A 24,277-nucleotide genomic window follows, 5' to 3' on the forward strand; every position below is an offset into this window, starting at 1 on the left:
TATGGAAATGTGTCAGTCGGCTCTCACTGGAGCACAATCACATGTCAGAAAGAAATCCTCTGCACTGCACTCAGGTACTGCAAAAGTGTAGCTGGCTTCTGGAGATCTGCGTTAAATTATCCATCAGTGCTCCTACACCCCCCCCCCCCCCCCCGTATCATTCAGCCTGAGTGGCGCCACTCTCTCCTGGCTCCTCTTACACACTAATTACATTGGGAATGACAGAAATCCCTGACAGGGAGGCAGTCAGCCATCCAACTGCCCATTTAAGTGTTATTCTTAAGTTGAAATGAGAATGCTCCCCAATAGCTGGCAAGCTGAGTCAATCTTTGAGTTAAAGATGGAAGCGAGGGGAGTCGCCCACCTTGCTGTCAGTCTCCATAACCGACCATTTCTACCTCCTGAACTCTGCTTTTCGTCCGTCTATACTTCCTGCTCGTCCAGCTCCTGCTGCTGGAAGCTTCCTGAGCCGAACCGAGCACACTGCCTGGAGGCACAACCTGTGTCATTAAGTGAATTAACTCTGACATGTAGAGTGTGGTTTGATTGAAAGTCATTGAAAAGTTTTTTTTTTTCTTTCCTCGTCTCCTTCTGAAGAGAACAATGAGTCTTCTGTCTCTGTATTAATCAACACAAGAGTCCGTCACAGGTGGGTTTATGACGCTGATGTGACCGGATCAAATACAATGAATCTCCATTAACTAACAGTCACTTCGTATTAACTTCAGCAGCTGCAGTCGCTTCCAAGAACCAAGTGCATCCAAACAGTGAAGTGAAGAACACTTCAGGTTTTAAAAAAACAAGAAGGGATGCCTGGGTATTTTATTTTCTATATTCCCCGATGGAAGCATGGCTGAGCTTCCACTTTTAATTTCCAACATTTATGAATGTTGTCAGTCGCATAGTGGAGACAGTCCGACAGATCTCCACTAAACTAATTGCCCAAAAATGAATGATGCAAGTTAGAGAAAGCATAACTCGCAAAGACCCTAACAGATCTGTCTCTCCTTGCTCACCTTAAAAGTGTATTTTCTTCAAATTTAAAAACATTTAGAATCTTAATTTGAAAAGCTACATTTTCTGAAGTGTGCTCGCTTCCATTGAAACAAGCTTTGATGCCACTTAAAGGCTTGAAAGGAGCTGAAGTGTCAGTTGAAGTGAAATTGTGTTTCAAATCAAGTGTTAAAGTGGAAATAAGAGTACTGACAGAAGAAGAGTCTGTTAATGTTGATAGGAGTTGAAGTGTTGAAGTAAAGTAGCTGAAAGGAGTTGAAGCGCTGGCTGAAGTGATAATGCCAAGAAGTTGATAAGTTTAAGAAATAATCTCAAAGATTTATATTTAATTAAATGTCTGTTAAGTGTCTGTCGCCAAATGGGGGCGATTGAGTCTACGGTCCACTGGTGGTCAGTCCTTACATTTGAAGCGGTACAAACTGGGCTGGATTGACACCGTTTGGATTTTAGGGAAGCGAGATCCAGAAACAAACCTGCATTTATTATTTATGGCAATAGGTGCTGCCAAAGAGATCGAACTGGAGACGTCTGAGATTTTAGCTTTTGAGATAACGGAACACAAGATGTTTAAAAGTCAATTAAACTGAATGTGCCGAAAGTGTTTGCTGAAGTGTCACTTAAATTGAACGTGTCAGATCAATAAAATAAAGAGTTTTTTTCATTAAAGCTCTGTTATATTTAAACATAAACATATGGTGCACAAATCTTGTTTTGGTGTTCAACATGTGTTTGGGCTGAATGTATTTTCTTTACGATCATTTTTTAACGGGCTGAAAATAGCACGTTGGAGGTCCTGGCTCAGATGGGCCCAACATGCACCTGTTAAACCACAGCATCCTGGGTTTGAGTCCAGCCTAGAGTTTCTGTCACATGTCAGTTTCCCGTCAACTTAACAACTGCTCAACCTGGTCCCTGCTCACAGAAACACTCAGCTGAATCTCATGCCTGTCTTACCCGTTTCGAGGCCAGTTTATCCATTTTATTGGGAATAAGGGCAGAGATTTGGCCAGCGGACGGCTCATAATCCTGCTCTGAAAACACAGAGACATTCACATGATAAAACACCTGACAGGTGAACACATTAGAACCCTGTGGACACCTGAAGTTTATGTCCCATATTCACACTCCATCAAAAATGTTTTTCTGTGCTCTACAGGCTCTGCACCGGACAAACACAGTTCAGACAAACATCCATCAGTTCCATTGGTGTCTTCTCAAACTTGGGAAAGTTGGAAGTTGAACTTTGTGATGTTCATAGGTGTCAATATTTTTGCACACTTCTCGTTCACGTTGCCTTAATTAAAAATGGAGCTCGACACTTTATCCTTTAACTTTGAAAACAGCATTTAAAAAAATGAATCTCCACTCAAGGTCCACTTACCGGAGATTGTTCAAAACAATTTAAGACACACAAAAAATAAGCTGGAGCAAGAAACGTCGAATACCAACGTTTTCTTTTTAATATCTGCACATGACAGCAAGAGTAAAGATCTCCGGTACTAACACATAATGCTGCTTCCTCTCAAGGGAAAAGACAGCGATACATTAGCCGCTCTGCATTTCTCCCTCATCCACAGACTTTGGCCGTCAGTCAGAGGTTTTATTTTAAAACCTTGTGAAGAAAACAACCGGTTGGCAGCGCAACAACACGCCTCACAGCTCTGCAGGATGAGCGCTTTGACCGCGTGGCGACGGGTCGAGAGGCCGACACATTTCTCACATTCAGCCTAATTTCTTCTGACCCAATTTTTCCGTCCGTCTGTCACAAAACGACAGCCTCGTTCACAGTGTGAAGCAGCCGTCCAGCGGGACACATGCACAACAACAACAACAACACGGAGTTATGAGTAATGCTGCTGAATGACTCTCTCTCTATGAATATCTGGATAAATGGCTCCTCGAGAGGCACTCGGATGAACAGCTGTCATATTAATTGTATGATTACTTCAGAGGTCATGAATCATATTACATCATGTCATCTAATGTAATTAGCTTATTACCCGAATAGTTTTATGAAGTTACATCATAAGTTATTGAATACTTGCATAAGTAATTCAAAATGTGAAACTATTTGATGTTCTTCCTCTGGTGAGTCATTTGCTTCTTTGAGAGACTTTTAAAATGCTGACAAACATCTAATCACCACCGATGTCTTTGCGTTTTTTACTTTAAATGTTTGGTATTTGAACTCTGTTATCAAATGTTAACTGAATGCCGTACATACTGTACACAAAATGTTTAACATTTCAACTAACAGATCACCATGAAAGTTCACCAGCTGATTACTTTAAGACAATTCTTTTTTGTATTACAAGTCTTTTTTATTCTTAATTTTTTATTCTCGGATTTATTTGTATGTTTAAATATGCAAATCAGGCATTCTTTGTATGAATCTTGGATATTTCTCTGTAAATACTCTCAACAGCCGTTAAAAAGATGAATGAAGTGTGAACAAACCCGTCTGTGTTAACCTTCAGAACAGAGAGGAATGAAACTGGAAAGGACGTAAATAGACAAAGTAGTAAAATAAACAGCTCAATGGTCTGAAATCGTGTCTTCCAGTCAAGTCTTTAATTGTATCAACTCATGTGAGTTTTAGTCTTGAGAAGGTTTAAAGCTGCACAATTCCCTCTCAAGAAATAGACTGTATATTTAGTAGACAGTCAAAGCTGCACGAGACAGCATGAATTATTTCAGCATTGAGAAAGATGAGCAACCATTTCAACAAGCCTTCTCTGAACAACGCGCTCAGTTGAAGGATCTTTATCGGCAGTCTTTCTATTTTGCTGCACAAGTTTCATTCTCTTGTTTTACTCTCCAGTGTCCATGCACACATGGAACTGTATCTACAACAGCAGCACAGTACCAGAAGCCTTCAATCACAGACACAACAACACAGACGTCTGCATCGTAGTGGAAACGGCGGTTATGTCACAGGCGCCTGCCGCCAGCTCCAACACACACCTGCGTTTCTGAAATACAGTCGCGGTCACATGGGCCACGTCAACAACGGTGTGTTTGTCTAAAAAAGACACCAGGCAGACGAAAGTGTCTGGTGTCTCATAGTTCACCACACACTCTCCAGAGAGCACTGCGGCGATCTCCCGAGAGCTCCACATGCAGATTGTTAGGATGCATATGCTAATGAAAAGGAAATTAAGAAGCAGAGCCTGGAGGGGGATTTGGCTACCCACCAAACAGGAAGTCCACCAGAAATAACAACAAAAAACAACAACAAATACACATCATAGAGACATAGAGACATAGAGACAAAGAGAAGAGTGAGTCAGGAAGGGAAATGTCAGATGATACGAGGAACTACGACGTCATCCTTAGAACACACTGCATGTAACCTTTTCTTCTGCATCAGTTGGGTCATTTTGTGCCTCGTCATGGATCCTTCAGGATCCTTTGGAGTGGAGGTGGTTCGGTCCAACAAACGCTTTCAGTCAGGAGATCGCTGTTCGCTCCCCGTGTGGAACGAGAAGTTACCGTTGATTCAAACTAAACCTCGCTTCTGGTGGAGACGGAAGATCATTTTTAAAAGACGGTGTTTGAGGTTTGGTAACGTTTCATAGAAAACTGAGGAGTAACTTCTTGTAAGACATCATACGAACCGTTGTATGAGTTGAGTTTTGTAACGGCCCTTCAGATCTTATAATTGATCTTCATATCGTCATGAACCTATTTATGCAAATTGTTTGGTGACTTTGGTGCATGTCAGCTTAGATTATTTATATTATTTATGTTTGTGTCGTCCAAGAACTGCATTAACAATTAACATCATATCTCTTTATCCCATTACTTCAAACTGTATGTGAAGGGCCTCTGCTGCACAGATTGTTGCTTCAGCTGCAAGACTGAACACAAAGTCTGCTCTCTTAATCTTCAAAGCCCTTTTTTAATAAATGCATGTTTTCTGATCCGGTATCTGGAGAACCCTCTTGTCCTGCTGACCGTAAAGTCTGACAGCAAAACAAAAAGGTCTCTTTCTGTTGCCTTTAAAGCTTCTCTCAGAGGATCTGGATCAGAGCAATTTAAAGGAGGTAATGTATTGGATGTATTCATTTGATCAACATTAAGTATTAGGTTTATAATTGGATTTACACAAAATGTACATGCTTAACATCACAACAGGAACAAGAACACAGAAGTCAGCTGCTAGTGTGTTGGTCCAGAGGTAGCAGGTAAGTAATGGTTCTCTTGGTGTGAAGAATCCAGAGTTTACAACAATAGTCCTGGATTTCTGTAACTGTGGCATCTGGAATTAGAAAAGTAAGTTTGTTTTCTGTTTCTCCCTTCTTGTGTAAAGAGCTCTCTGAAAAAACTTAAAGAACTTAAAGAACTGTGCTTCCACCATTATCATGTGTGATGCACCAGTTTCAAATGAACTTGTAAGTGACTGCAGAGGTGAGAGGACTGACGGATGACGATGGCTCGGGTCCAGCGTGTCCTTCCTCGTTACATCAGGAGCCAAATCTACACATGTACCCAATAAAACAGTGAGTCACAATCAACTCGGCCTCATTAATGAAGTAGTTCTGCTCGTGTCAGTGACTTCCATTAAGGCAAGACCATGATTCAGATATTATTTTTACATTTTTAGAAAGGCTGCTCTTTGGCAGGCAATCGGACAATAATCAGTGTTGCTTTGTTGTTTCATGCGCTTTTCCCACAGACTGTAAGAAGTGGACGTAGTCATCGTGACATTGACCCATTGGTTTAAGGGCCGATGTTTTGAAGCCTCGAGTTTGGTGATGTCACCGTCGCCATCTTGGATTACGGTCGTCGCCATGCTGTTTCTTTTGGCAACCAGGAAGACCATATCTGGACTGAGGAGGAGTGACATAGAGACGCCGTATACGTCCCTGGTAGAGACCTGTCAATCACTGTGTAGCCCCGCCCTAAAGCATCCCCTGCTTTATGGTCTGTTTGACTCTAAATGGACCATAATGTACTAAATGAACATCATGCTGTATTGAAGAAGACTTGAAACTAGAGATTGAGACCATAAACTCATGTTTACAATGTTTACTGAGGTAATAAATCAAGAGAGAAGTAGAGTCATTTTCTCATAGACTTCTATACAACCAGAGGAGTCGCCCCCTGGTGGACACTAGAGAGAATGCAGCTTTACACTTCAGTATTGGCTTCACTTTTCAGAACGGGAGGTTGCCGCCTGACCTCTGCATCACTTCCAACTGTACCAATATCTGCACATACATCTGTGTCATTAAAACCTCTCCAGCTCATTGGCATTTATCATAAAAAAAGCTTTTTTAAATTCATAAATAAAGCCAATCACTCAAATTGCATTCACCTATTATTTAACATGCAGTACCATCAATACGTCAACCTAATTTATGTTTTATTTAAAAAATAACATAAAAATGTGTTAAAAATGTGTTAAATGGTTATTGCCAATTGTAGAAGGGTTGCAGTGTCGACAGCTGGTGGCATCGTGTTAAGTCATGCACGCTCTTCTGCTTCATTGTGAGAAATGAAAGTGACTGAATCTACCTCCCTGAAACAGAGAGTAGGTATCGCTCTAAGGGAAGCGGCGTCTACACTCTTACATGAGCGCGGAGGTTCTCTAAACATCGCGGCGCCAAAAATCTATTTCGGTCTCACCCTTCAAAGCTCTCGTTCTAAAGACTGTTCAAACACGAACCTCCCCCTCTAGAACCGGAGCACCAGCTACAGACGGAACAAATGAAACATTATGTTTACCAGATACCCAAATTGCACGCCGCGCCTGTTTAAATATTCAAGAGCAGAAACAGAGTGTCGGGGTTGATTTAGGGTTTCACAGAGAGACGCTGGTTAAGCTGAGTAATGTCTTCATTTCATCCAGGCCGTGATGTTGTGACTGGAGGGAAGGAATGAAATAAACATCGAGCGGAGAGAAAGAGGTAGGGGAGAGGATATATTATGTAATATTACATGCAAGTACAGACATAAGATACGTATATAGCACTGTATGTATGAACGCTAATGTTATTCATGCCATTTCTTTTATCAGCTAGATGCTCACACTTTGCTTTATAGCATGTTTTCTGCTAATTCAATAAATAGGTAGTCTGTATGAAATAACCGCATGGTTTTGTATACTCTCTTGTAAATGAAAAGTATTTTCTCATTTAATTAAGAACTTTCGTGCAAATTAATCAGATGTTCCTGAGAGATTTGAGTCAGTGTGTGTTTTCAGTTCAGACGACGTAGCTGTGCGTCACAACATCTCCACATATGACTTCATCACAATATGTTTCCGTTGAAAGACAATAAATTGTCATATTGAATTATCGCGTATAGTGTTCAGATGCAAATGAGCTAAAAGCTGTAATCTGGTAAAGGTGACAATTACGTTTTAAACTGTATATGGTCCCTTTTAAATAAATTACATTTAAACAAAACACAGTTTAATTGTCAGAGAGACTTTTAAAAATGTTGTCAATGAATGTCAACCAAATTTTTGCAGAGTCGTCCAATAACAAAATTCTGTCTGGTGTAGAAGTCGCATTTAAAGTAGGATAACAATAAATGTAACAAGATATATAAGTATATAAGGGTTTGTTTGGCAGCAGGTTTATGCAAACACTTCTCGCTGATGGTGTGTTCTTTATATTTTTACAGTTTTCCTAAATGTATTATATTAAACTAAAACAACGCCTTGCTTACAGTATTGTAATATATTCAATATATTGAATCAAAAACCTCTGAATCACGATCTTCAGAATCCAGCCAATACTCACGGTCAGTCACATTCCTCGTGCTGCATCAGAGCTTTGAACGTGAAAGTCAATCTCACAGTGCTGATATAATAAACAAACCTTTGATTTTGAAGATTTTGGGAATCTAATGAAGAAGTGAGGCCTGCTGTAGTAAATAAGTTACAGTAAAGACTGGCCTGAAGAACTATATCAACAGAGGGAGAGAGGATTTAAAATAGTATCCTGAATATGACCAGAAAGAGAGAAAGCATGATTTCTGCTTCTTGTCTACCAAACTCAAAATCAAATGTGGTCCGCGAGGAATTTGCTGCAAAGCATTGTGGGTCATGATTACCTCTCTGAGCACTTTTTATTGTGATATTTCCTCAAGCTGATGTCACCCTCCTCTCTCTCTCTCTCTCTCTCTCTCGCGGAAGTGGATGCGCGTGAATGTGGCGAGAGCGGCGTGACGGGAATGACAGAGGAGCCCATCAGAGAAGGCGCGTGACTTGTTTGTGTAACAGGTCACATTCTGATAAACCAGCAGAAACACAGACCGACAGAGCAGAGAGAAGTCAGACACATTTACCTCTGCTGAGGCTTCAAGTACGGAAAGCCGGAAGTGCCATTAAACGGCTGGAATTCCACACGATTTATGTTAAGAATGCTGCTTTTTGAGGCGTTTTAAAGCAGTCAAAACCGCTGTTTTTTACTATGTCTGCCATTGATAGGATGTGCTCTTTGATTTCTTTGAGAATTGCACAGTACTCGGAGAATAAATAGTATTTTTTCTGATAATACAATCCCTTTGCCTGCCTTCATCGTCTTTTGAAATGACCCCTTTTATTCATTGTAGTGTGAATATAACTCTTGGGTTCGGTCACTGCAGCAGGTGGGCACTATACAAGTGTCTTCATTCACTGATGATTGAGAATTGTACAGTTTGGACGATCACGTATTGATTTACCTGAGAATATGATCACATTACCTTGTCTTTTAAAATTACCTTCACGTCACAGATCACATTCTAACGATGGCAGACACTTGGTCCGGCTTTACTCTTGACCGATTTGGTTACAGAAACTTTGGGCTTACTGGCTATGCAAAACAGAAGGAGGGGCTCATTACCATAACAAAAAACGGCATTTTCTCAACATGTTTGTGAAAATAGAGGCGTTTATTCGCACTCTCAGCTTTCCATATTCAGACAGGGAGGCAGCCGGTGAGGCATCAAAACTCTGGGCTTTATTTAGTGTTCTCTGAACTTATGAGGTTATCTAAACATAATTTACTGAACCTCGGCCACGATGGAATTGATCCACAGTACAAAAAACAACTGACAGTCAGAGAAAGATCAAGAGTTTCATGAAGGAACTGAGGAGACGACCGTAGAGGCCACACAAGGTCTTGAAACTTTAGATTGGAACTGAACCAGACGTCTTCTGTCTCTCACAGTTAACTTCCACATCGATAAGGGAGACACTTTTAAATGGACTCTTGATGAGTTTTGCTTTATTTTCTTCCCATTTTAGTATCAAATTAAATGAGTTATTGAGTTTAAAGTCTTCAGTGTGACCCTGCTTTGTAAATTACATCAAGAAACAGAGAATGTAATATTGTTTAAAACATCACTTTTACAACACGAAGCCTTTTAAACTATAATGTTAAGTAATAACCTCGCGGTCTTTTGATCACAGAGTCTAAAACATAAGAAGGAAGTTCAAACTCGGGACTTAAGAAGAAGAAAAAGGCAGATAAGTTGACTTTTCCCTTTTGAGCCGACATTAAAGCGAGTAGAGGTGGAAGATCTCGTAAAAAAGGGCATTTAGGGGGAAAGGAAGTATTTCTTGATTAAATGGTTTTGAGCAGAAGATGAGGAGGACGTCTGCTGTCCTTACTGAAGTAAAGCGGGACTAACAAAGAGGTCTACAGGTCTGAAGTTTGACTTTGATTCACTTAAAGTTAGAATCCTTAAGATGTTCATGAAATCAAACCCACGCTTTCTATGCTGTTATGAGCCAGTCAAAGGATATATAGGCAACAAGAGTACTACTTGGTTATGTTCAGGCAACAAGAGTACTACTTGGTTATGTTCAAGCAACAAGAGTACTACTTGGTTATGTTCAGGCAACAAGAGTACTACTTGGTTATGTTCAAGCAACAAGAGTACTACGAGGTTATGTTCAGGCAACAAGAGTACTACTTGCTTATGTTCAGGCAACAAGAGTACTACTTGGTTATGTTCAGGCAACAAGAGTACTACTTGGTTATGTTCAAGCAACAAGAGTACTACTAGGTTATGTTCAGGCAACAAGAGTACTACTTGGTTATGTTCAAGCAACAAGAGTACTACTTGGTTATGTTCAGGCAACAAGAGTACTACTAGGTTATGTTCAGGCAACAAGAGTACTACTAGGTTATGTTCAAGCAACAAGAGTACTACTTGGTTATGTTCAAGCAACAAGAGTACTACTTGGTTATGTTCAGGCAACAAGAGTACTACTAGGTTATGTTCAAGCAACAAGAGTACTACTTGGTTATGTTCAGGCAACAAGAGTACTACGAGGTTATGTTCAGGCAACAAGAGTACTACTTGGTTATGTTCAGGCAACAAGAGTACTACTTGGTTATGTTCAGGCAACAAGAGTACTACTTGGTTATGTTCAGGCAACAAGAGTACTACTTGGTTATGTTCAAGCAACAAGAGTACTACTTGGTTATGTTCAGGCAACAAGAGTACTACTTGGTTATGTTCAAGCAACAAGAGTACTACTTGGTTATGTTCAGGCAACAAGAGTACTACTTGGTTATGTTCAAGCAACAAGAGTACTACTTGGTTATGTTCAGGCAACAAGAGTACTACTTGGTTATGTTCAAGCAACAAGAGTACTACTTGGTTATGTTCAGGCAACAAGAGTACTACTAGGTTATGTTCAGGCAACAAGAGTACTACTTGGTTATGTTCAGGCAACAAGAGTACTACTAGGTTATGTTCAGGCAACAAGAGTACTACTAGGTTATGTTCAGGCAACAAGAGTACTACTAGGTTATGTTCAGGCAACAAGAGTACTACTAGGTTATGTTCAGGCAACAAGAGTACTACTAGGTTATGTTCAGGCAACAAGAGTACTACTTGGTTATGTTCAGGCAACAAGAGTACTACTTGGTTATGTTCAAGCAACAAGAGTACTACTAGGTTATGTTCAGGCAACAAGAGTACTACTTGGTTATGTTCAGGCAACAAGAGTACTACTTGGTTATGTTCAAGCAACAAGAGTACTACTAGGTTATGTTCAGGCAACAAGAGTACTACTTGGTTATGTTCAGGCAACAAGAGTACTACTTGGTTATGTTCAAGCAACAAGAGTACTACTAGGTTATGTTCAGGCAACAAGAGTACTACTTGGTTATGTTCAGGCAACAAGAGTACTACTAGGTTATGTTCAAGCAACAAGAGTACTACTTGGTTATGTTCAGGCAACAAGAGTACTACTTGGTTATGTTCAGGCAACAAGAGTACTACTTGGTTATGTTCAGGCAACAAGAGTACTACTTGGTTATGTTCAAGCAACAAGAGTACTACGAGGTTATGTTCAGGCAACAAGAGTACTACTTGGTTATGTTCAGGCAACAAGAGTACTACTTGGTTATGTTCAGGCAACAAGAGTACTACTTGGTTATGTTCAAGCAACAAGAGTACTACTAGGTTATGTTCAGGCAACAAGAGTACTACTTGGTTATGTTCAAGCAACAAGAGTACTACTTGGTTATGTTCAGGCAACAAGAGTACTACTAGGTTATGTTCAGGCAACAAGAGTACTACTAGGTTATGTTCAAGCAACAAGAGTACTACTTGGTTATGTTCAAGCAACAAGAGTACTACTTGGTTATGTTCAGGCAACAAGAGTACTACTAGGTTATGTTCAGGCAACAAGAGTACTACTAGGTTATGTTCAGGCAACAAGAGTACTACTAGGTTATGTTCAGGCAACAAGAGTACTACTAGGTTATGTTCAGGCAACAAGAGTACTACTTGGTTATGTTCAGGCAACAAGAGTACTACTAGGTTATGTTCAAGCAACAAGAGTACTACTTGGTTATGTTCAGGCAACAAGAGTACTACTTGTCTCCTGCGATAAATCAACTATTTTTAAGGAGGGAGTAAAGTGACTAAAATGCAGCAGGCCCTCGTGTATTCTGGATTTAAATTGATTAAATCGATTATCTCACTGTCTACTCTTCTATGAGCTGGATTAAGTTTCTGTAGAAGCTAACTCAACATTTCATACTGCAACTGCTTCACATTAAAAGCATCCAACTAGAGAACCACAGGTGGGCTTTTATTGTGAAGCGGGAAAGCATCTTTTTCAGACAGCAGACGGACTAATTTAAAAACTAGCTGGTGAACAAAGTGGAGCATTTAGCAGCTAAAGATATTCCATAAGGAGGTGGAGACCAAAAACAGAGCTAAAAGAGAGAGAATGTTGGACTTACACTCAAATGAATGAATTATATTATTGATCTGTAACTGCTGAATGTGTGAATAAGGAAATGTTTGCAATCAAGTTCAACTGAAAGCTGGTGATGTGTTGCAGGTTTAAGTACAAGGCTGAAAACAGGTAAAGCCTTTAACAGATGCGTTCCCCCTCGAGTTGCTCAAATGAAACGTTGCTGCAGTGCATGTCAACGCGCCTCACCATTTAGCTGTAATGAAGGCCAGGTGTGTGTTCGTCTTTTCACATCTGACTCATTTTGACGAAGGTGAGAATCAAAAAGCCGTGTTAATTCGCCTTCCTTTGCCGGCTCCGATGTAGAGGAAATGTACAGTATATAATTAGCAGCAGTGCTGCTGCACAAAGCCAAAGCCAGCTCAGCACACTGAAACACATCCAAAACTCCCATCTGCAGCTGCCAGGCAGCAGTCCGTCAAAGCAATGTAAATTATACAAAGTACTCAGAGTAATAAAACACGATCCAACTGCGGTGGAGGCGTTTTTTCGCTTTCACCCCACATTAGCTGCAACTATGCAATAATAAAATAAAGGAAATGGGATGCAGCAGCGGGAAGTGGAGGTTTAACAGCTCTAATAACAGGCAGCAGGAAAAAAGGATCCAAATGTAGACACAGCTGGTTGTTTATGTAATTCAAAAATCAATGAACAGGCTCACATATGTCAGGAGGCTGACAAATGTGAGGGGGCCGAGGCAGGTAGGCAGGTAAGGATGATAATAGCTCTGAGTTAGACCAAACTGGAGTTTGTTAACAGTCTGGTCCAGTTAGTGTTGACAGGCGGGAGACAAAATCTAACCCAGAAAACACGACAGCATTTGTCGTGTTGAAATGCTTAAAACAAAGAGTATGTTTACGTTTCCCAGACCAGAACCTCTGGTGACCATGTGAGTTATTATCTCGTCTGTAAGAAGCAAAAGCAGAAGAAGCTTGGAGATGTTGTGGAGCAGCAGAGTCTCTGAAGTCGGAGGTCAGAGGTGACAGCGTTCGGCTGGACCGTCCCTCGCACATTTTTATCTTATCAATATATTTTAGAGGGATTCTTCCAGCCAGCTCTCACTGCCAACTTGTCCACTGCTGCAGCTTGGTCAGTGGCCCTACACGTCAGACTGTGACGCTCTACGTGGCGGTAGTTATGGCGGGAGTAAAGGAGGAAGTCTGTGTGTTGGACCCATCCTGCGTTTATGATTACATTAGAATCAGAAAAATAACGATCAGAGCTGATTGACAAACTTAATAAACTAACAACAAATAATCAAGACCCAATTCAGATCCTGAGCTGGATGAGGCTCATGTTCTTTACCTTCGTTAGATAGCGGACTGTACCGAGAAAGAGACAGGAAACGAGAGAGAGAAAGAGAGAAGGGTCTGACAAGCAGCTCAGGTCCTGAACCAGAACTGTGGAGGCTGCGACCACGTCGGTGTCACCGTGGCAGGAGGAAGTCAGGTAATACCTCAGAGACGGAGACTTGTGTGGGAAGTTTAATCCCGAATGCTGGAGGAGAAATTGTGCGTGTGTGGGTGCACTCAATCCTTCACATGATTAAATTCTTTTTTTGAATTGTAGGTCTTTGTTACACACACACACACACACACACACACACACACACACACACACACACACACACACACACACACACACACACACACACACACACACACACACACACACACACACACACACACACAAGCTGCAGCAGTCAGTGATGGATAGATGCTCAGCTGGCTCACACAACAATTGGCTGGACTGAATAAAAGGATCTAAGCTGGACCGCGGGTTCGCGTGTGCTGGATTCTGACTGCATCAATGAGAAAATGAAATAACAATAAGAGAGAGCGGCGGTAAGCGGCGGCGAGGGAGGAACGTTGCAGCTCTGTGCTGGCAGACGTGGAAGGAGCTCCTATCATGAAGCTGCTAAAAATAGAAACAGGGAGAGAGAGACTGCTGGGCAGGAAACACGACTGTGAGAAGAGATGCAATCTACTGATTTAAGAGAGAAGAAGGGACTTTAGATCTGATTATTCTGAGGTACCCCACGGTCTCTAATGAGTTACTGCTCACTCCAGCGGTTATTAAAGCTAAACTGTGAACTTAAACCTTCCAAACACGACACTAAATACAGAACACGACATTTGTTTTCCACCAAAATATGTAATGTTGCAAAAATATAAATTTTTATGGCTATGTTTGGGGCACTCAAATCCCTCGGTAAGGGTTAGGGAAAGGTTGTGGTTTGGTTAAATACAACTAGATCACAGTGACCTGAGTATCTGTTCTTAATCTTAAAAGGCACAATGAGATCTGTCGGTTGTGGTTTAGTAGACACAACATTCAAAGTTGGCCCCTCCTCCTCTAGGAGGTGAAAGACAATGTCTGAGTCCCTCTCCTTTTGGAACGAGCTTCGTCAGCTTGGCGCGTTGCCTCGTTATATTTGCATTTTCGTAGCTTCCTCTTGGATGCGATCTGGCACTTGGTCGCTACATTTTTATAGAGGCTGATTCCCAGAAACGTCCCGAACACAGCAGAATAATAAAACCCAGACAGAAAGCAGCAGCGTCTCTGCAGATGCAGACACCAACAAACACTTCCAGTGGTCAGACACCATTACCGAGAGGGATTATTGTAAGAGGCTGTACCCATTTTCTTGTTCCTTAAAGTGATTTTGTCTGTATGAACGAATACATTGTTTCTTTTCAGTCACGGTGTCCAAACACAAAAGCGCAGTGTCACAGACCAAGCGTCGATATTTCTGATGAGTTGGGAGTGAGAGTGTGGTAAAGAAAGAGAGTTTATGTTCAACATGATTAAAGTAGCCGGTATTACTGATCACACACACACACTACTGTGCATGTATTGTGTTTTGTAGCTTGTTATCACGACTCTCTGTCTCTTGCCCCCATAGCGCAACACAAACAGGCCTAAGGTGTCCCCAGGTAGTACTGCCTATCATCTCACACACACACACACACGCACACGCACACACTACAGGATATGAGAGGGAATATACAGTATATACACACGTACACACACACACATATAGCGACTACAAATGACACATAAATACACCAACTTAGCCTCATAAATCGGTTCGTTACCACTCAATTTTTGCACGTTTTCCTACAAAAGTCCAGCAACACGCGTCTTCACAGGAAACAACTTAGTTAGTTTTAGGCAACACAACGACTTAGTTAGATTCAGGAAAAGATTTAAAATAACTTTGGAAGTGATTACGTGGTTTACATACAAATTGCATGAGATCAGCCTGAATACACATAAAAGTGCAAACTCACATCGTTTCCTTGTTAGTGATGTATTGACTGTGAGCATGTGCAGCATCACTATCAGGAATTTAAGCAGTGTTGTACATGACACATGATTGTCCTTGAAATAATCAATTTAGACAAGAGAAAGTCTTTAAATGACATTAAACAATACAATAAAATATCAATAATATGAAATATGAATAATAATTATTGTGCTCCACGAGTTACAAGAGCCCGAAGTGAAGTCTTAAAAATCAAATAACCCCAAAGATATTAAACTTCAATCAGAGAAAATGGAAGGAAGCAAATGGTTCCGTTTGAGAAGCCTGTAAATGTTTCATGTTCCACTGGATCAATCCAGACATTCCTTCATCAACTAATTGTTCCGGCACACACGGTAAAGCCAATCCCACCCGTGCATACAGGCCTCTACTGCTGCAGCGTTAGCAGGAAAGCTTGTGGACTCAGAGTCCACTCCTCTCAAGAGCGTGTTAGTTTTCCTCTGTTCCGCAGAGTCCACAGAGAGAATCCTCCCTCGATTTTCTTTAGTGCAGCTCCGACTTCTCCGGAGAGACAAACACAGCAGTTTCCTTTTTCCTCTTAACTTGAGCGATTCATTATTTACCAGACCGGGAGGAGAAGAAGGAAACGAGACTGTGTTCATGGATGACTTGTTCTCGTGGCGGCTGCGCCTCGTCCCCGATGCTGCTGCCGACTCCCACAGTTAACGTATACGACGTACATACGAGGAAAAGCATAGGCAGAAATAATAAGATGCGCTTCAAAGCACACGTTATTTGTCGATTTAAAAGATAATTCTGCACGTCAACAAAATTGTAGTTTAGTCATAGATTTGTCGTAGTGACTTTGATTGACAGATGGTTTATCCAATCATCTGTTCCAACGACGGCTTCTCAGATGCTTCTGTGTAACAAACCATCTCCTGCTGCATGTTTCTATTTTAGAGCCATGCAGCAGCAGGACACGACGATACACAAACCAACAAGCCCTCCAAATAAAACCACAAAATACGTCGGTTGTAACTTGCTGTAATTTGTCATAACTGCTAGAAATGACTGCTGGTTAAAGTGTGTTTGTGTTTAGAGAAACCTCACGGTTTGGGTTAAAATAACCAGCCGCTCTGACTGATACCTGCTGATTGAACAGCTGTTATCAGCCTGTTATTAGATCACATTTGAATGTGTTCATCACAAAAAAGAGAACGACGCTGAACGACAGAAGGCAATAAGGTCTCAGAACGTATTAACCTGCTTTACATACAGTCATATTAAATCTGACATCGTGGTAATACGCTGACCTTTAACGGGCTGAAAATAAACAGATAAATGCAATTAGTGCACGTTTCACGGAGCGCTCCTGATCGAGTCGTGACTTCGATTTGAAAGCGCTCCTTTCTCTCCGTCTCTGCTCTGCGGAGTGACAGCCTCAGTTTCAGACTAAAAGGAGAATAAAAGACTTGTGTCTTCGCCCTTCTGAGGAGGAGAGATGTGAGGAAAGTAAAGCAGCGAGTGCAGACTACAATCAGCAGGGATCTGCAAGGTCGTGGCTGCTTTGGTTTTTTACAAGATCTGCTTCCTTTCGAGTCTCCAAGTGATGGGAACTACTGGGACTGAACAGCTGGATGTCTTTTGTCTCTCCTTGTTCAGTTTTCATAAACCTAACGTTTGTTTTGTTGCCTAAACCGAACTGTACGTAGTTCATTTAAGCCCAACCATGATGTTTGTCCTGAACTCAACTAAGTGGTTTTGTTGCCTAAAACCTAACTTTCGTTTTGTAACGTAATATATGGACAATTTGTGTCCTTGTAAACGAAACCAACGGATTGTATTTGGTGGTGTGTGCTCTGTGAGAGCTTTGCAGAGGTCACATTTGACTGGAATGAGGACACAGATGAGCAGGCGAGTCAGACGAGAACAGGCCAAAGTCAGTTTGGAGAGAACCACTGATGACTGTGTGTGTGGGATCTGTTTTATTGGCCAGTGGACATCTTGTTCTGTGAGCTGAGGTTTGTCCTGCAGCTCTTGTTCAGCCTTCTTTTGCAGCACGCCAGTTAGCCCCGCGGTTACGTTTCTATTTTTAGCCCGGGAAAGTTGGGGCTAACCCCGCAGCCGAGCAAAGGCTTCAGCCTACTTTAGATCACACCACAGTGAGGTGATAGCCACGGACTACATGGCCCAGAATGCCTTTCAGCCCTTGGGGCTAAGTGTAATAGATACAAATATTGACACGAAAGCTGCTGAAACGTGTATTCTGCTTTTCTTTTCTGTCAACACGACTGTGAGCTACATGAGCGGTCTGTTAGAAGCACGTCATTGGTGAGAATGTTTTAAATGAGAACGAGACACTGACAGAAGACTTAAAGTCGGCTGAAGCCCGAGAGCACACAGATGGCCTCTTTGTGTGTGTGTGTGTGTGTGTGTGTGTGTGTGTGTGTGTGTGCGTGTAGGTGTGTGAGAGAAGTCATGAAATATACTTTTCATAGCGTGTGATGAACAGAAACATCTGCAGCAAACATCTGCAGCTTGGATGACCTAAAGACTGCAGTTCCTGTTATTTTTTATTTTTATCCCAGATGTGAACAAAAGACACAAAGATAGATGGAAATATCCCACCAAAAAAATAAGTAAAAATAAAGCATCTGTCAGAGAAAAACAGTGAGAAGTGGAGGTTTGACAGCAGAGCTTCCTCCACGCTGCCTGGCTGTCAATAATTACTGACGGTACTATCTCCAGCAGAGAGAAACCTGCAGCCCATCCTGACCTCTGACCTTTTCAAAACATGAGCATCTACTGCTCCACTGGCTTTCTCCTAACATGCTGAAAGAATCAGTGAATCCCACACGAGAAGAAGATCTTCTGCACACATCGATCGTGGGAAGAAAAAAACCTAATTAAAATAGATCAATAAAAAGGCTGTTTGTGTGTGTGTTTCTGTGTGTGTTTCCGTGTGTGTGTATTTCCACGTGTATTGTTTCCGCGTGTGTTTCTGTGTGTATTGCTGTGTGTGTTTCTGTGTGTGTGTTTCAGTGTGTGTGTTTCAGTGTGTGTGTTTCCACGTGTGTGTTTCCACGTGTGTGTTTCTGTGTGTGTGTTTCAGTGTGTGTGTTTCCACGTGTGTGTGTTTCCACGTGTGTGTGTTTCCACGTGTGTGTGTTTCTGTGTGTGTGTTTCTGTGTGTGTGTTTCTGTGTGTGTATTTCTGTGTGTGTTTCTGTGTGTGTGTTTCAGTGTGTGTGTTTCAGTGTGTGTGTTTCAGTGTGTGTGTTTCCACGTGTGTGTGTCTGCGTGTGTTTCTGCGTGTGTGTCTGCGTGTGTGTCTGCGTGTGTGTCTGCGTGTGTGTCTGCGCGTGCGTCTGCGTGTGTGTCTGCGTGTGTGTCTGCGTGTATTTCTGTCTGTATTTCTGAGTGTTTCTGTGGCTAATAAACGTAAACTTCCTGGATTCTGAGTGCGAGGTGAAAAGCGTTTGGTTTTTTTGCAGGAGGGGTGAAAAACAACTTCCTCTCAGCGATCAATTAATTATCACGTTGAGCTTAGCTCCGCTGCGAGTGAGTGAGCAGAACGAGGATTCTGTTTTTGGGAAGCTCAGCCCTGAGCGAGCTGCTGGTCAGCAGCCTGTTATGAAGAGCTTCTGACAACTCTGCTGGCTGATTACATCGTCTTCATCAGCCGGAGTGTGTGCGTGAGAGCACGTGCACACAGACACACACAAAGTCCCGTATTCAACCTTTACCCATTATTTGCTCTCTTTTCTCTTGTGTTTTATCACAGATTTTGTGGATTTTCCTGCAGTTTAATGGTGGATGTTTTTCTAAAGGTTTTAAAAACGTTCCAAAGATCCTGAAAAGTTGAAGCTATTTCTTCTGTAACGGCGTTGTGGACAAGTAGAAAACAGAAATACTCAAGTAAAGTACCAGACCGTCTAAACTGCACTTAGTGACCGTCCACCTCCGCACTCCTGTCTGCTTGCTTTTAAAAAATATGCCCTTAACGGTCACTGTATACAGATTCTACCATTGTGAGACCACACACACACACACACACACACACACACACACACACACACACACACACACACACACACACACACACACACACACACACACACACACACACACACACACACACACACACACACACACACACACACACGAATAATCCAATAGAGGGCTGATAAAAGCCTCCCAGTCTGCAGGCTCCAGCCCCAAAGTCCATCTCTCGCAGCTCACAATCTGTCTGGTAAAAGACACACGGTGCAGCATGTGCAGCCTCGCAGCGGGCTTCTTTAATGGCTCCTCCAAGTTCCAAAAAAACCAAAACAGCTACGAGTCTGTTTGCTGTTTACTTGAAGTTTTAGGTTTCTAAAACTCTGCAGAACAAATGTGAACGCCCCAAAGACGAAACCCGGCGAGTTAACTGCAGCCAGTTCCGCCTGCTGTGGATTCAGATCATTCTGTGCTGGCGCTGCAGGCCGGCAGCAGAAATCACCGGCCAAGTAGAGAAATATTCAGGGTTTTATCAGACGACTGAGGGCCTGAACAAGCAGGAGTGTTTTAATGAAAACTGTATTAACATTTATTAATTTTAACCAGAAAACAGGCCTCAGACAACGTCTATATAACACAAAACAAATGGATATAAAGAGTAACAAAAGGCCTTTTTGTGATTCATTTGTAGGTTAATGTATGTTTTGAACTGCTTTTTGTTGTTAATACTTAAAGATTGTGAATATTACAATGCAAAAACATTTTCAGAACAAGTTCAAACTTTCGGAGCTGTTGCACCGCGAATAAAAGGCATCAGCCAATCACGTTGCGGAACAGGATGAGTTGCGCTTATATTTGTAAAACAACAAACACGGAGGCTCCGTAGTCTGAAACCAAGACGGCAAACTGTATTACTCCACTCCCTCCGTTCTCACCTTTCACAATAAAAGCCCTAAACATAGAATATTTGTAGGCGAGTATTTCACATTTTTTGTGTGTCGTTTATTCGACACTCCCCCGTTGTGTAAAGGCCTTTAGTTGTGATAATAATAGTGCAAAAATGCAAAATGACAACACGTTTCTTTTCATGGATTCTGTCGCTACTTTGACTTTTCTTTTGCTTGAGGGATCATTACTTTTTGGGTGGGTTTCCACCATTTTTTGGCTTCTTTACTCTACATATCGAAACAGATGTGTTGTTTATCCAGCATGTATACTTGGGAGTTACAACACTATCTGGAACGTTTAAGTCACGTTCAGATGTGAGTGAAAAAGGTCTCTGATAAGATGCACATTATGTGAAACTATGAGCTCCAACAGGCTGAACAGCTTGTCCACGGTACATCGTTAGGATCACCAACTCTCTGTTCCACTGCTGCAAACATTTCTGCTGGTTTACTGAACTTAGCGATTAGTGTGGTTCCATCTGTGACAGTCGTTCCCTGACGAAGAGAGAGATGCAGCGTTTTGTACTCGAGGCTAACGAGTCCCGTCGACACTCTGAAGCAACAGCAGCAAAACAGCAGATCTGCAGTGTTTTTCTCTGGAGGTAATATCTCTCTTTAAGACAGGTGAGGAGGCATTTAACAGCCTGGAGGGAAGTAGTAAACAGAAGTATTTATGTAATCTGAGCTCTGGTGACTGGAGGTTTGGTGAACTAGTGCGCCGCACCTCTGGCTCACGCTGTGCTGATGCATCTCGCCTTTCCCTCTCCAACTAAAACTGCCACATCAGACTCTTCTGATGCTCATGAAGGTGAGGAACTCTTCTCTCTTTGCCCCGATACAAGAGTTCTTTCACCTTCATCTGTTGGGTGACTAAGCAGGGGATGCCAATCACGATGTCAGCTGTTTAGATCATACTAGTAACATACTGCATCATTTTATTGATTGTGATCTTTTTATAGTTTATTTTTAAAACAACTCTGTGACGTCAAATTGCAAACGAGCAGACGTTCGGTGATTCGGGATAAATTCACAGCAGACGTTTTTAGGACTGAAGCACTTTGATGGTCTCTGTATCTCAGGCTGGACAGAAGAGCCCCATTAAAACAAAACAACTCCAAATGAGCAATAACTTAAAGGAGTTGAGCTCCCATAAATACCCCCAAAATATTTATGATCTAGCTCTGCTTCCAGGCCTTTTTGCATCTTAACGAGACTTTGAGAGTCAAACTGCAGACTTGTCTTTAATCACCGACAGTATCGAGCTGCTGCTACATCTCTAGACTCGTGTGACGGACAAAAAGAAACGTTTAGCGGCCTTCTGCCGTTTCAAATTACGTCCAAGAGAGCAAATAAAAACAGGAACACAGCTCTGTGTACTGTAACTGCAGCGTCTTCAGGAGTTACTGTACACACACACAAACCACCACTGAGGACATTTATTTTGAAAGAAAGCCCACATTAGCACCATCTCATCAACATGTGCATAGTTCATATTTCACAGCAGCTTTGGTAATTACTCACCAAAAGCTGAGCTGGTACAAAGAAAACAATACAAATGATACAACTGCACTGGGTTATAGGCTTCTACTTTTAATAAATGATTAATTAGAAAATCCAACAAAACAGTATCAGTTTAATCTTTTTGATCTTTGGTGAAGGCTTCACAGAAAGCGTCGATTTATACCAGACGGCTTTAATTGAATTGAAGGTAATCTTGAGAAACTAACAGCACGCTGGCCTGAGCTGTTATCTGCAGAAGGATTTGAACATTTAGAAACGTGAACACACAATGAAGTACTTTAAATCCCAACTTGACCCGTCCCCGTCTGTTTCATGACAAGTCCGTATTTCTGACAACTTTATCTTATATTTGTAGATGTGGCTGTAATTCCTATGACTGATTTTACTCACAGCTTAATCACTGGAAAGTGTTATTTACACCCTCCATCAACATCTGTTGATGCAGAGCGACGTCATTATAACTCCATCGATATATTGTGTAGTCGTGTTTTGAGCAGTGATGTACAACAGACGCCTCAGGTTCAGCTTCATAAAATTCCCAAAACAAAGTAGTAAACAATAGCAGTAAAGTGTAAAGTTGAATGTATAATTGTGTATGTCTACAGAACATACATGTATAAGCTCACATGCAGACCCAGATGAAAGGCCGGCTAGATGAAGTACATGCATCAATAAATCATAATCTATGAACTTTCAACACAAACACAGAGAGAGAAGCTGCTGCTCAGAGCGAAGGGACTTCCTGCCGGGACGTCAGTGAGAGCCGGCAAAAGGGCACGAGGACATAATGAGGCAACCGGTATCGTATGTATAATTTATTGTGTTTTAGGAGGCAAGCTGAGAAAAAGACCTATCGAGTGAAGAAAAACAAGTGCAGGGACAAGTAAACAACAGCAGACTTGTGAGAGGAAAAGAGTTGTGAAGGAAAGGCGGAAATTGCGAGGTAATGTCAGGTCAGAAGGCCTCTGAATGTTTGTGTGCTCAAGCTTCTACTTTCAAACTCTACTGTCCTCACGAGGTAGAGAGACGCAAAAAGCCACTCACCCATTTCATTCCCACAATCCCTTTGTTTTATCAAAATATCTTGCAATTCTAGGTTAATGTCCTTAACTTTAGATAATCTACTAAATGAACATCATGCTGTATTGAAGAAGACTTGAAACTAGAGATTGAGCCCATAAACTCATGTTTACAATGTTTACTGAGGTAATAAATCAAGAGAGAAGTAGAGTCATTTTCTCATAGACTTCTATACAACCAGAGGAGTCGCCCCCTGGTGGACACTAGAGAGAATGCAGCTTTAACACATGAAGCATCGGCTTCACTCTGCAGAACCGGAGGTTGCCGCCTGGTCTGAATACAATGATGCCATTTGTGTAAATAAAGGTCTGTGTATCACCATGTGTGATGGTGTATTTGGACTGTATGTGTCTGTTCTGTACGTGTGTGTCCACAGTGTTCGATACCTTACCCGCTTGCGCAGGTTGCAGGTGAGGATGAGGTTGCGGGAGAAGGAGTTGGCGAAGGCGGTGTAAAACTCCAGCACCTTGAGCAAGGCCTCCCTCTTGATGACGTGGAGGTCGCAGTACGTCAGCGCTCGGACGTTGGCGCACGCATGCGCCAGCGTGGTCTCCTTCCAAAAGACGTCGCCGAACACGTCGCCTTCACCTGAGGACACGAGAGATTTAATTATCGTTCAGCTGTTTGATGAAGAAGACACCTCGAAGCTAAACTGACCAGAGTCCAATCATTAACTAGGATGCTTTAGATTCACCTCATGTGCAAAACATGCATTTACTCAATTGATCTATCGACAGAAAATTAAACGGCATATACTTTGATGATTGTTTAATGGTTTAAGGCATTTTTACAGGACACATGATGAACATTATTGTATCAAATTCCAGGTAGTTCAGCATTGATCCGATTTGCTGCATGTGAACAGAATATTTTTGGGGTTTTGGGGCCGTTGGTTGGACAAAACAAGACACCATCAAGACGTGATTTGTGGTTTTAGGAATGTAATTAACAGCCGAACACACTTAAGTAAAACTATCTAAATACAACTGTGATGAGATTACATGAATTACGAACGCTGCCCTGGACTTTAGTGATGTGTGTGTGTGCGATAAAGTTAGAGTCTCTCAAGCTTTAGCTCACTAAGGAATGCGTCTTCTCATTTTATTTTTACCTTTACAGTTTGTTCGTATCTACTGTGACAGCTACAACACCACAGAAGAAGACACGCAGACAGGAGAAGCGAAGGTACAGTAGCTGGCATGTGCTGATCGAGAGAGGACATTAAAGA

General features: G+C 41.8%; 1 protein-coding gene across 1 annotated transcript in view; it reads right to left on the reverse strand.

The window, feature by feature from the left end:
• The window catches only part of kcnh5b (potassium voltage-gated channel, subfamily H (eag-related), member 5b), a 103,247-nt gene that overhangs the window by 1,186 nt on the left and 77,784 nt on the right, over positions 1-24,277 (reverse strand). The window contains exon 12 of the mRNA XM_076107365.1: positions 23,441-23,637. Coding sequence (XP_075963480.1) covers positions 23,441-23,637 — 197 coding nt within the window. The remainder of the gene's footprint in view (positions 1-23,440; positions 23,638-24,277) is intronic.

Source organism: Anarhichas minor, unplaced genomic scaffold, assembly GCF_050575085.1.
Source record: "Anarhichas minor isolate MPS153535 unplaced genomic scaffold, ASM5057508v1 ptg000038l, whole genome shotgun sequence".
Lineage (NCBI taxonomy): Eukaryota > Metazoa > Chordata > Actinopteri > Perciformes > Anarhichadidae > Anarhichas > Anarhichas minor.